The sequence below is a fragment of the Euprymna scolopes genome, chromosome 22 (genome assembly GCF_053919585.1).
Source record: "Euprymna scolopes isolate OS-2025 chromosome 22, ASM5391958v1, whole genome shotgun sequence".
Taxonomy (NCBI): Eukaryota; Metazoa; Mollusca; class Cephalopoda; order Sepiida; family Sepiolidae; genus Euprymna; species Euprymna scolopes.
The window spans coordinates 84,105,340-84,120,310 of record NC_136503.1 but is presented as its reverse complement, the minus strand read 5'-3'; the positions used below and the strand labels follow the sequence as shown (position 1 = coordinate 84,120,310).

General features: G+C 34.3%; 1 protein-coding gene across 1 annotated transcript in view; it reads right to left on the bottom strand.

The window, feature by feature from the left end:
• Positions 1 to 14,971, bottom strand: part of LOC145243527 (kinesin-like protein KIF6) — an 89,300-nt gene that overhangs the window by 47,698 nt on the left and 26,631 nt on the right. Inside the window, exons 7-9 of the mRNA XM_080106495.1 lie at positions 11,599 to 11,728; positions 9,240 to 9,358; positions 806 to 893 (exon numbers count right to left, since the gene is read on the bottom strand). Coding sequence (XP_079962621.1) covers positions 806 to 893; positions 9,240 to 9,358; positions 11,599 to 11,728 — 337 coding nt within the window. The remainder of the gene's footprint in view (positions 1 to 805; positions 894 to 9,239; positions 9,359 to 11,598; positions 11,729 to 14,971) is intronic.

The following is a 14,971-nucleotide window of genomic DNA, read 5'->3' as shown; positions in this document are numbered from 1 at the left end:
GATGATGATGATGATGATGATGGATGATGATGATGATGATGATGATACCAACTGTAAAAAGATGAAATATATGTTGCTCAAACAGAATGAGATAGATTTTTAAACATAAGGTGGTGAGATATTGAAACAGGTGCATGATCTTAAATATCTTGGTTTGTGGATTGCAGATGGCAAAAAAGAAAAACATGTAAGTTTGAATTGGGCTGTGTTGGAAGAAGTTAAACAAGATTTGGAAATGAAAACCCAAAAGAGAAGTTAAGGTCCAGTTTTGTAGATCCAGAGAGTAAAATAATAGCAGTGTTCAAAGACAGAAAGTTAAGATTTATTGTACATATGTAGAAGAGAAAGCAAGAGTTGGTATGCCAACTACTGGTATGGAAACCAAAGCAAAAAAAAGAGACAGGCCAGCAATTGCATATGGTGAACTAGTCGAGAAATAACACTAGTTAGTCAGTGAAAGAACTAAAGAATACTATGGAAGATCATGAAATATGGAAGATTCTTGTTAATCATGTCTGAATGAACTTGAAATAAATAATATTTTTTTAAACATATCGAGTGGTAAGGTTTTAATAAAAACTGTTTCATTTTATCATTTGTTAATTGCAAAAATAAAAATGAAAAATAAGTTTGAAAAAATCAGAAAATCCATGGAACAAAGAAAAAGCAGAAATGGCAGCAATTACATACATGGACCAGTTAAGAAATTGCACATATTTGTTGACAGAATAATTAAAGAACACAATGGAAGGCCATAAAGTCCACTTAAGCACTGAACTCAACTATTTCATTATTATTAGCTTACCTGTTCCAAGTAATGCAGAGACAAGTTGATATATTTTGCTTCAGTCAATAACAAACCATTGACACCACTTTTTGCGACTCGTTCGGATCTAATCAAATGAAAATGAGAATTTTATTGATTAATGTGCAACACTAATATACACCCATCATCAAAACAAAAAATTATGCTTCTCCAATGTTCACATTAACCACGATTTTTATTAACTTAGGTATGTTTATATATTTGCATGTGCAGGATTTACTCCTAAACCAATTAAACTATCATTATGAATTGCTAACTGTAAAGAGTTGTAATATAGGTTATTTTTAGTTTCATGCAAACAAGGGTAGAAATATCTAGCAATAGTTATGGGGGAGTTGACAATTTTTGCAGAAGTTTAAATCAGAATTTTTACACCTGATTTTAAAAGTCAAATCTGTTTTCAGCTAAAGATCACACCTGAATATGACGTACATAAACGTTAATAACTCTGATACATTCCTCACTCAGTACTGCCCTGATTTGAGTTATGCTGACCTCGTTCAGTTCAGGAATAATCTGAGGATTGCATTGATAAATATTATTTTTGAGATAACCCCACATATAAAAATCTATGGTGGAGGATAAAGTTTGGTGAACATGAAGCTCATCCAGGATCAGATGACCTATCAATGAGACGATCATCAAAATGTCCCCCCTCCATATAACTGAATGCTAATAAAATAAATACTGCTTGATATTCATCATTGAAACTTGGAAAGAATCAGATATAAACGAAAGTTTATTTGTAACAGACATGGTTGGTTGAACAAATAATGTACTTTTTTTTTAATTTTAAAACATGAATTTTCCACATAAAATATTTTCATCAGAAGTAAGAAACATTTTTGTTGCATTTTTTGAATGACATATTGATATTTTAGGGATATTTATTCGTCATTACTCTCAAACACTGAAATATTTTCGTTTGCAAATAACAAAAGTATTGTCATAACACACCTGATTAGCAAATATATCGAGTTTGAGTAAAAATCGATTTATTTCGCTGCTATTTTAGTTATTGATTGCGAAGAATTGAAATGCCACTTGACGGATTTCTTTTTAGCAATCTTCTTTCAATTTCGTTTCACAATCGGCAATTGTTGACGTTTTTGATCGCTCTCTTGCAATCTTTATTTAAATATGAATAAATAAAATCTATGTAAATAAATTGTAAGTCGGCGACATTTACCCCCCCCCCCGAGGGCAGAATTAAACATAAGATTGGTTTTTAATGTGGAGAAAATTGAGCTTCTTCAAAAAAGGCACTCTGGATTGAGACGAAAATCAAACAAACTACTGGTAGAAACACATTCAATAAATGTCATCAGTCGAATGTTTTATCAGTATGCTGTTTAATGTTTTAATTTTTGATCGATTATAAAGAATCCTTATATGTTTATAACAGCCATGTTTTTGTTTTCATTTTAAATGAACAGAGTGGACATTCGGTTTGTTTTGAATCCCAAAACGCTTTAAAATATGTCAAAACAAATACACTTATCCAGGTAGGTAGAAGAGTAACTTATCTGGCCTTTGGTTACATTTTAGGGATTTACTATTTGGTGCTTTTAAGGCACTCCCTAATAAAATAATTTAACACAATTTTCCGAACAAACAACAGACCACTTCTTAAACTTAACAAGGAAAAGGTTTATTTAAAAAGGCATTAAACTCGAAGGAGGAAAAGAAGGAAGGAAGGTTCGGGACTTCACTGCTTACTAGGTAGTTACAGCCGGTGGCTGTCGTCTGATACCTAGTAGGGGCAGAGAAGCGAAAGGTCTAGTCCCTTCGAAAGCTGGTGGAGTAAGGGAGAGTTTTTTTCTTCTCCAGACCGGAAGCTGTCAGGTCCTTGGGGGTTAAAAATATTCATGCGCTACTCCTCTGATTGGCCAGTGTATGGCCACATCACTCAATCAGGGAGGAATATGTGCAAGAAGAAAGAGGTCTATTTGCGTCTGCTACAATATTTCTTTTTGCAGTTTTACTGTTGATCCTCTTTTATTTACTACTTTTTTTTGATTCTTCTCTTTTCTCTTCTTTTTCTTTTCCGCCTTCTGCTTCTGTTTCATCTTCACCTTCCTTTTCTTTTTTTTGCTTTCTTCTCTTTGTTTCTCTTACCCCACTTTTTCCCTCTTTATATATATCCTGCTAATGTTTCTTCTTCCTTTTCTTTTACTGCTACTACTACTACTGCTACTACTACTGCTGCTATCAATAATAATAATAATAATCATCATTATCATCATTTTTTCTCCCCCTCCTCCTTGTTCTTCTTAATTTTCTACTTTTCTTCTTTCTCACATGTCCTTGTTTATGCCTACGGCTATTGCTTCTTATTCTTTTTTACTTTCTGTTTATCTATTAGGGTTTTAGTGACATATTTATCACATCTGGTTGTATTGCAGAAAAGATTGTGAATCTTATTAATGATTCCATCGGTTGAATCTCTTTTGGGGGTTGAGAGGTGTCACTCTGCATGAGCCGATCAGTAAATTGTGTTTGCAATCACTTGGCAGAACAAAGTCTTGAATGATGCAGTACTAGAGGGAATTGAAATCCCTAGTCTATACACGCTGCTAAAATAGAAACATTGGAGCTGCAAGAATGCATAATGATAGGATCCCAAAGGATCTCTTTCATGATGAACTTGTGTAGGAAAAGTGATGCATATGCAAAACTTTAGCTGTATTTTAGCGTAGAAGTTCATAGTTTAGCTTTAATTAATTTTTTTTTTTTCCGATAGCAACATTTTTAAATTGTAAATTCAGACCGCCATTAGACGTCAAGATCACGTGAAATGACTCAGCGGGTTTTAAATACAAGTTGACCCAAAATAAACGGCCGCGTGTATACTTTATGTAGAAGAGTTGGCGGCCGTATTTTTTGGGGCAGTTATAAATCGATTTAAAAATATGTAATGTTTAACATTAAAATGTCACTTTTTGGGCCCCCCCCCTGCAGAAAATCGATCAGTTGACGCACTTCTGATGGTCACTTTGGGCCAATTTTTCGATATTTGTCGTCCAGAAGGTGGGGCTTTCATATGAGACCAAGTTTGTGAATTTTTGTTGTGTTTTTGTTGTGTCTGTCGAAAGTTTTTAGCAGACACACAAACATACATACATACACACAAACATACACACATTTTCGCTTTTATATATATAGATGATAGTTTCAGAATTATTTTCATGTATAATATGTAAATATTTGATAATTATTAATTCCGCAGAAAGTCTTGGAGATTGATATCAACTAAGGTCATTCCAATAACAGGCTGAGAGATCTAAAATTTTTATTCTTTGGAGACAAATTTTCCAACTAATCAGGAGATTTTTTATTTTACTACTAACACTGATAGGGGCAAAATTTATGACAGTAATAATAAATCTTGACTCTATTATTTTTTTAAAAGTTGTTTAATAGTCATACCAAAATTCATTTCAGTCTAAATAATTTAAGAAACTGAAATAGGAATTAAACGTGGTCATCCTTATAGCATGCCAAAATATCTAGCATTTGGAATGTTTGACTAGAAACACGTTTCCCATTCAGTCAACAACAATCTTGGTGCTAATGCATTTTATGAACCGGAGGTCGGTCCTAGTTCATTTTATGAACCGGATTTCTTATAAATGTCTGCTTGGGCTCAACAGACACCTGACGTCAACCACTGGAATATGCCGAGCACCAATCAAATCTAAAAAATGCTAGGAAACTCAATTAAATTACAAAATGCTAGGAAGCAGAAAAAAATAACATTTATCAGATACTAATTACAACAACAACAACAAAAAAACAACAACAATAACAATAAACTGAAAAACTAAGAAATTAAATATGACAACAACCTACTATAAGTTTCATAAATAAATATTGTTTAAGTTTTTGTATAAATAAGTAAAAACATTTTTCCCCATGATTAAAAACTAAGGTATTATTGCACTTTACACATAGGGGTAAAAGTTTTAGTTAGGGTTAGGGTTTTGTTTTTGGCTTAGGGTTAGAGGTTAGGGCTCAAGATTTGCTCCGGTATCTGTAATATGTTATCTAGGCTGGTTAAATTCATTGTTGGGAGCTCCATTGATTAAAATTAAAGAACTTACTTTTTCTTTCTTAAAATTTATCAAAAGTCGTCTGCTTTGTTCCATATTGGCTAACCGTGTCTGTTATCACTAGGGCTATGACAACAACATATTCTTTTCCTTGTTTTGATTCTCAGGTATATATCCATTGATATCTTATATGCTTTTATGTAGAGTGATGTGATCATCGGTTGATTAATTGTGTCTAAATGTGTCAGATATATACTCGAGAGTAAAAACAATGAAAAGAATATGCTGTTGTCATAGCCCTAGTTATCACTTTTGGATTATCTGATTAGCAGATGCACCAGCCCAAATATAACAACAATACTCCATACATGGGCGAATAGTGGCCTTATAAAGGTATAGGATACTTTCAGGCGTTAATAGCTTTCTAGCATGGTAGAGAGAACCCACCTTCTTCGCAGCGGTCCTGGCAATGTTCTCAATGTAATTGTTCCAACTTATGTTTCCTGTGAACGTTAGGCCGAGGAGTTTAAAAGATGTACTTTCAGATAAAGAGTCTTTGGCCATTGCTATTGGCGGTAGGGAAGGTTTCTTGTAATTATTGAAGGAAACAAGTTTAGTCTAGGCAGCATTGAAGGTGACCATCCATTTTTGTCCCCATTCCACTATGAATCGGAGGTCTTCCTCTAGTGTTTCTGCCATTTGTTTAGATATGTGTTCATTTGTTTTCCTGTCGTGTCTGTTATAGAGCGTGGTGTCGTCAGCATGCATACCCATTTCACAGAAAATTTTGTCAGGGAGGTCATTTATGAATATTAGGAATAACAGAGGTCCAAGGATAGACCCCTGAGGCACTCCCGCATTTATATCACATTGTTTAGATGTACGACCATCGAGGACAACCTAGATTTTTCTCTTATCTAAGAAGGATCTAATTATGTTATGCATTCTTCCAGTGATGCCGTATGATCTGATTTTCTTGAGAAGACCCTCATGCCATACCCTGTCAAAAGCCTTAGATATATCTAGAGCTACTGCTCTACCCTCTCCCTCTTTGTCCAGTGACTGGTATATATGTTCTGAGATTACAGTTAGGATGTCTGCTGTGGAACGGGCTTGCCTAAATCCATATTGTTGGTCAGTCAGAAGTTTAGAATCTGTAAGGTGATGGACTAGAGCTTGGTTAATTATGGTCTCAAATATTTTGGTGAAAAGTGGGAGGAGGCTAATGGCGCGATAATTTAGTGGGTCAGTTCTTTCGGCAGAATTCTTGAAAACTGGCACTACAGAAGCAGTTTTCCAGCAAGCAGGAAAGCAAGATTCATTAAGGCATTTGTTGTAAAGTTTGGAGAGAACTGGAGCTACTTCGGCGGCACACTTTTTTAATAGCACAGCCAGGATAGGATCAGGTCCACATGCTTTTGCAGTGTCAAGCTTTCTTATGATAGCATGCACCTGAGCAGGAGTGATTTTCAGATCGTCTAGTGTGGCGTCTGTCTGCAAAAGAAAGTTAGGGAGGGGGTGGTTAGCAGAATCCAGTGTGGAGTTGGAGGCAAACCGTCTGGCAAGCATGTTAGCTTTCTCAGTTGCTGAGCAAACAACCTCATGATTGTTGGATAGTGGGGGAATAGTTGATTGCCCATTATTTACTACACTGTTGTAGATTTTCCAGAAGTCTCGGGTTCCTAATTTCTGTGCTTTGATGTGTTTTTGGGTGGTTTCAGTAAATTCTCTCTTAGCTGTCGTTATTTCTTTCTTACAGTTATTTCTGGCTTCTATGTACTTCTGTCTGTTTGAACTGGACTTATGTCAGTTAAATTTGTGGTACACATGCAGCCTTTGTGCTATGGCAGCTGCACAAGTTGAAGTAAACCATTGGGGAGAGTGGGGTTTGCTATAGAATTTGTGTGTGGGAACATGTGCTTCAATTGCTGTTTTGAACCATTCAGTGATCTCATTCAGCAGGAAGTGAAAAGATATTTTGCCATGGACGTCCCTGATGAGGTCGCCGATGGCTTCCCAGTCAGCCTTTTTATAATATCTCGTTGTTTTGAGCAGTGGCTTTTCAGTTTTGGCTCTAGAGTTTAGGGCGATTTCAACCATTACCACTGCATGATCAGTGTTCCTAAGAGAGCTGTGGGCATTCATTACACAGTCATCGGAAACTGTGGTCAGAAACAGATCTAGAAGTGATGCATGTTGTTCTTGCTGTTCTGGGAAACGTGACCATCTGTGATAGGGAATGAGATATAGAGAAGTTACGTGTTGTGGTACCAGCTGCGTCTGTGTAAGTAGAAAATCCAAGCCAGTTGCTGTGGTGGACATTGAAGTCACCAAATACATGCACTTTTGCGCTAGTATGTATGAACTTATGTGTGCAAAAGGTTGGTTAGCAGTGTGCATATGTTGTCGCTATGTTTTGTAATTTGTGTGTATCTTGTTGAGAGTGTTTTGTCTCCAAACGTAAACTTCCAAATATACAGTGTCGGATATTCCAAAAATATCACCTAAGCTTGATTTTGCTTATTTTTGGTCAGCCAATGAAAATCAGTGTTTCAACAAAGTTCATTTATTCATGCATTCTCAGATATCTCAATAAAAACACAATGTTGGGGAGATGGGAATATACAACATCATCTAATATATAAAATTAAATAAGTCAGGCAATGATAAACTTGTATTTGATAAATCGATATTTAGTTCAACCTAGCTACTTTGTCTTTTTTTCTTCCACCATGTTTTTTTTTTACAATAACAAAATGTCTTTTATTTTATTTGTTTTTTCATGAAAATCGCTCAAGACAAAACATGAAACCACTTGATGTAAGGAGCTAAAAATATATATTAATTCAAGGTCAAAAACCAGCCAACAATAAGTGGTATATAGATAGATTCCAGTTAAGAAAATAACAATTCTTTCCTTGCCAGAAACATTGCTTATGGAATGTGAGGACTAAAGGATAAAATAAAGGAAGAGAGAGTTACAAGATTTTCAATAGTAAACTCAACGTTTACTTTCTACTCTCCTTTATTCACTTTTTTTTTTTTACAAAGGAATCACCACTTATCAAGGCGCAGAGACAACTCGAGGATAAGGGTTAGAGAGTGTACAGTGGTCAAACATACAATATCATAGTAATCGTTAGTACTGTAAATTTGGTAAATTGGATTACTTAAGGGGAACGGCTCATTAAGAACTTGTTTACGTTGGACTTGGAGACGACCATATTGAAGTCAGCTGGAAAGTAGGCAAACAGAAGAGAGTTCCACAGGTGTGCAGTTCTTAGAAAGAAGCTTTGTTCATGGAATCTACTGTAGCAGCCGACAAACTACATCTCATTACTGCGAGATTTGAAATTCATTTCTTCCTGGCTTATCCAATCACAAGTCAGCTCTCTATCACGTGACAGAGTATGCAAAAGGTGAAACCTGAATCTATTAACCCTTTTTGGATTCTTGCACTACCTGGGAGCAGATTTCGCCTGGGCCAGTAGCCGCAGGCGAAATCTGCTCCCAAGTAGTGCCAGATGGCCTTTGTGCACCTTGGTGAACCAGCTCCCCCATTGTCTTTCTCCCAGGCAGGATGTGAGAACAACGAGCTAGCTATATCCCTTCAAACTCCTACTTGCTTTCAAGTGCTACCCAAACGAACATTCTATCTTCACACAAGAACATCTGTCTCTTTCTTTCTCCTTCAACAGGCCTGATCTATATCTAATTGTCGGATATTTAATCTTTGTTGTTGTCTCATTTCTATACTACGTTTAGGTTTAGGCACAGATAAAGAGTGGGGAAAATTATTGATAGTGTTTACAACCAAACGAGTGTTTCTCGTGAATGTTTGATGAGAGGGGGACCATAGATTGGAGCTTAGACGAGCACTTGCCATGAAAACAACGATAAAACAGAGACAGGCTCGCAACGTCTCTTCTCTTCATTTTCTTTAGAAGAATAGTTTATCCAACTAGAAATACTTTTCAAATAGCTGCCATCTTTGTAATCAGTAACAAATTTAAATTAAAATGTACACTATGTTTGTCATCAACAGCAAATTGATCTACTAATAATAAATGTCATCAACAGCAAATTGATCTACTAATAATAAATGTCATCAACAGCAAATTGATCTACTAATAATAAATGTCATCAACAGCAAATTGATCTACTAATAATAAATGTCATCAACAGCAAATTGATCTACTAATAATAAATGTCATCAACAGCAAATTGATCTACTAATAATAAATCTATAAATTAATACATTCCTTCATCTATTGCTGATAAATAACACTTAGATGATCTTACATTCTTATTCATAGATAAAAAGAAGGTGGAAAATATAATTTGTGTTCATCCTTTCTTACCCTGCAAGATCGACTAAATGAAGCTTTGATCTACGGAGAGTGGCTGATCCGACCTGCTTGCAAATCAAGTGGATCGTGAATATACAATGTGAACGAGTGGAAGCCTGGTTCATGGGTGTCTGCAATGAAAAAAGAATGTATTTACTTTCGCACAAGCAGATTATCAGAATTGCATTGTGTGAAACCATGTGCCCCTCCCCCACAACAATCGCCTAGTCAAAATGCTGTAGTTTTCTTCTCTTTTGTCTTCCAATCTTGTTCTGGCCATGTTGTCATCTCCCACATTAATAAGCACTGGTTCACAAGTATAAAAAATAAACAATATCAGAGAAACGAAAGAGAAGACAACATTTTGCAGATATCTGTTATATTCTGGGGGGGGGGGGGATATACCATCAACCCTCTAAATGCTAATGTCCACATCTTAGTTGTCTGTCAAGATCATGTTCATCAGTTGGTTGATTAATTCATCTCCTGATCTCGATTTTCTAAAGCTCTCCCGATCTGGTCTGAGTTGCAACTGTTGTCCACTTTCCCCAACAGTAAACTGTCAGTAAACTAACTCCAAATATATTGACGTTTATGTCCAGTCTTTTGTCCCAATTACTGCCACACCTTGATTAACAATCCTATTCCAGATGGCCTTTGTGCACCTTGGTGAACCAGCTCCCCCATTGTCTTTCTACTAACCTCACTTTCTATAACTTTTGTTCTGTTGATAAACTTCTTTCCTTTTTTTGTTATAGATTTTTTCCTCTTTTTTGAATCACTTCCTAACACTTTGGGGGGATTGAATCACTTCCTAACACTTTGAGGGGATTGAATCACTTCCTAACATTTTGGGGGGATATCACAGTTAATAGAACAAATACATTTGAACACAAGGTTGGCCATGTCTTGAGAGTAATTAATTTGAAGAAGTTGTAAGTTTCTGACAGTGACTACCTCTGCTACATTTTGTATTGCAGTAGGATGACCATGTCCCAAATAGTTTTTTTAGCAACCTTTCAATCTTTGCCATCTGTTCTGTTGCAACTAATTCTTTGATCATTTAGGCATGGTGTTTGACAACGGAGAGAGAGTAAATTCATAATGGTATCCTCCTTACTTCTCTGCTTGGATGGTGCAAATGCATCATTAGACAGCTGAGGGCCTGAACAATAACAATCAAGTGGCTCTTGGCTGAGCTCTTAGGTTCACAGGTGGTCAGCTTTCAATAGTGGAATCGCAATTGGTTAGCCATCTTGTGTGACCTTGCTCAGGACTGCCATGCATGGGCCACCATGATTCAGTATATAGGGCAGAATTTGGCTCAACCTGACCAGGGTGAACTCCATTGCAAAAACAAGACAAGATTGGGAAATAATTATATATCTTTTTATTCTCACTATCACATGACAATGGATCAAGCAGTTTCATTTTTAAATAGAAAAATCAAATTTTATGAGTTACTGAAGAGTGCCCATCTTGCCTACCATTTCGAAAATTATTTAAATAAAAACAAAAAACAACTCAATGATTCAAACGTGAGAGATTTATGTTGTAATGCCTACAAATTTCCGTTTAATCACTTAAAAATAATTTTCTTAATAAAAATGAAACTACTTTATCAATTTTACATAGCTTTAGGAATATGATATATCAAACAGCACCAAAGTACAGAATAACAGAAGTGACTCTTTGCTCAGAATGAACAAGTATTTCAGCATCAGTCGGGTTATGAACACTCAGAGAATGATTCTGTTGGTATACTGCATTCAGAGTTATTTCTTTGAAATATGTTCAAGTTATCTCCCCTAAATTATTATTTGCCAAATGAAAATAAGTTCTTCAATTTTGAAATATAAAAAAACACACTTGCTATAAAAACATATGAAATGGAACATCAAATATTCTAATTCTATAATTGTTTTGAGTAAAAATCAAATATTTAAACAAATAGGAACTCTGGTCACAGAATGGTACCAAATTGAAAGAAAAGTTGGCTATGGATTTGAAACTATTAAATTAATTAAAATTCAAATTAAATTTGATGAGACTAATCTTATCTTCCTTTAAAAAAAAAAAGAAGATCTGTGCATTGTTAGTAATCATTTCATTGTAATAATATTTTGAATCATTTTACCTTAAATCTAACTTAAGTTAAAGGATACCCCCCTCCAAAAAAATAAGTTTAATGTTAATCAATAACCAAAAAAGATTTTAAAATCTGTAGATTTGAGACCATTTTTTTTTTATTGTGTGAGTTTTAGCTTCTCAAATTGAACTTTCAATTTGGATCCAATCTGCTGAAAAGAAAACCAATAAAAGTACATTGCCTCAGCAGAAGATGAAGTTGAAATAGTTTGGATCTTCTTACCTCTGCTATCATTCGATTTGTATCTCCTACAAAAAGAAGATTCAGGGCTTCTTCTTCATTGACTGCTGCCATCAAGCATAAATTCTTCAAATGGATGTTCCCATCTGGATCTTCCATCAAGTGAACCTTGCTAAATAGAATTTTTTAAAAATCTCTGAAGCTTTGGTTTTAGTTTGGTTTTATTTATCTATTTTACCTCCCTTTCTTTACACAATTCCACAGATTCACAGTTAGACCAGAGTTGTTAGCTCTTTGGAAACACTAGGTGGAACTCCTATCAGTGACTATAAAATGAGCTGCACAGGCAAAATTCTTTCTATTCTCTTCTACTGGGTGACCTTAGTAAACACAACTTGAAAACCATCTCAGTTTGACGGCGTTTTTAACAAACACATTACACACCATGTGCACTCACACACATACATACACTGCTTTCTGACTCAGAACCTACTGCTGCTAACATCTGTTAGACCATCTCTGTCCCCATCTTGGTTTGATGGCAACTTTGATGAACACATCACCCACCATGTGCATTCACACATACAAACACACAATATTGATATGTAACATATTTCTCTACTCACACACACACACATGTGCATCTGTAACAAGTTGAATATTGAATACAGCAAATCATGGGAACATGTTTACCAGAGAGAAACAGTTGGAAATAAGTCATACACCATCCATTATCACAATACATTTCCTACAGTTATGTACCTATTGAACCTGGCATAGTAATATCGGACAAGGAACAAGAAGCAAATTTAGAAGTTAGTGTCTGCAACGATGTGGAGTTAAACAGAGCTGAAGGTGAAAAGATAATGAAACGTCTTATGTACAACATGAAAAGTAACTAGAATCTTAGGAAAATCTTCATCATCCCATTAATTATAGAAGCAACTGGACTCACGAAAAAGAATTTTAAAAACTACCAGCCAAATATGTCCAGTGAACCAAGTGTAAGAGAGATACAAACACTTGTACTTAAAGAAACTAAAAAGATCTCTCAATTGGAATGTATGAGACAGCAGATGAATGTCTGGCATCTGGCAGGAAGCTCCATCCCCAGCTTGAACCAACTGATAAGAAAATTGAAAAAAAAAGAAAAAAAAAAGACAAAACACATTTTTCTGCTCCAACTTTGTGAACTCAATTTTCATAACAAATATCATTGACAGATTTCCTTACATATGTCATCAATGGACATAAATTTATAGTGAACCAAACTGGGTTCACAAACAATAAATATCTTTTTGAACTCTATTTTGCCTTTGAGTTGTTGCTTTGTTATTCATGCAGCATGCTTGTATTCTGAATGCATAAATATATATATATATATATATATATATATATATATATATATATATATTTATATATATAACATATATATATATATATATATTTATATATATAACAGTGCTGTTCAAACATCAGCCTAAACACTTAAAATTGCATATCAGGCCATTTTGGATTATTGGATGTCGAAATACAATACTTATTGTAAACTAGCCTGGATGCCCGGCGTTGCCCGGGTGTTTGGAGGTGTGTGTTGAGCAAAAAAAAAAAAAATTGTGGTAGTAGGCAAGCAGGCTCGAATCTGTGATGTGAAGGCGGAAAAGAAAGTGAAAGAAAATCTGACGTCTTACCCCTATTTCATGACATGACCGGAAGTTTGGAACGTTGAAATTAGTAAAGTCATTCCAACTGATACCATAACTTGCAAAAATGTTGATGCAAAAAGAACGACCCTCCTTGTAGAAAACTGTCCAGTTGAGGGTGAAGGAATTAATTTTTTTAGCCAATTTTTTAATATTTATTGTCTGAAGGGTTGAGTTTAAAAACGATACCGATCTCGTGAAAATCCGTCACCTCTGTCGAAAGTTTTAGGCAGATATACATACATATTTAAACAGGCAGATATACATACATATTTAAACAGACAGTGAGATTTATATTATAGATGATTAATTTACAACTGAATATTTTCATGCAATTTGTATTTGCATAATGAAGAAAAGAAAACTCAAGGGAGGTAATCCTGATCAAGTTGAGCAGATAATTCGGTGTTTGTCCCAAATTCTCCTACATTAAAAAGCAAAAATAACGAAAAATCTTCTATATGATATACATATTCATGATGAAACGAAAATAGCATATTCCAAAAATGAGGTAAAAATCCAGTAGTTATTAATAGGAATCCTTAGCATTACAACATAAATCATAAAATTTAGAATTATTGTTGACTTATCTCCTGTTATTTCTGGAGATTGTTTTCAAAATGGCAGGCAATACTATCACTCCTTAGTTACTCATAAAATTTGATTTTCTAATTTAAAAATAAAACTTCTGGATCAATTTATATGATTTTTGGAATATGATATTTTGGTTTCATCATGGACATGTACATCATATAAATTTTTCTTTATTTTTGGTTTATAATATGAAGGGATTTCTGGACAAGAATCGATAATTTATTTTAATACCTAAAATTAGATGTGAAGTTTTAAAAGTCAGACCCAAATAGCAACCTGTCTGATATTTTGATATATAGCTGGTAATAAATCAGATTCTGTTGTACATTATGATGAACGGGAGATAATAAAGATTTTTGGCGCTTCTTTGTTATAATAGCAAAATTAAAAAAATTGAAATCTTGAATTTCACGTAAAACGAATAATATCTACTTAATTGTCATGTCGCAGTAATGAATATATCTAAAGATTATGAAAAACTATAAGATAGAAAACTAATTATTAACGAAAACAGTTTTCAAAGAAAATTAGCGAAAATTGAGCTTTGCTAAATTGGCCTAATTTTTCAGAAAATATTTACCTTCCTTGTTCCAAGTCGAATGCTTCAGTTTCTTTTCAGTTTAGAATTAAACCTATTTTTAAAAACTAGATTGCTGGACATGATTTTTCTTATGTCATATTCCAAAAATCACGTAAATTAATCAATTATTTTTTTTTTATAAAGAAAATCATTTTTTACAGTTTTTAGCAATTTTTATATGAAATTGTAACAATTACAAGGCTAATTTTGATCTCAATAGTTCGAATTGAGTTTTCTACCTCTTATTTATTAAATATATTATTTTTGGAGGGAATTGACTCAGTAAAGAGACTAACATTATCTTAGTAAATTATTTAGTTAACTTCTTAACTGAAATGGTGACATGCAGCCAGATGTTAGGTCGCTCTAACATTTCACACTTAGTGATTATTTAAGTTTTCTACAATTTTCACTAATTGTCTTCAAAAACTATTTTCATTAATAATTAATTTTCTACCTTTGCATTTTTCACAATTTTTGGATATGTCCATTACTGTGATATGACAGATACTGGTTGTCGTGATAATACATACTTTGG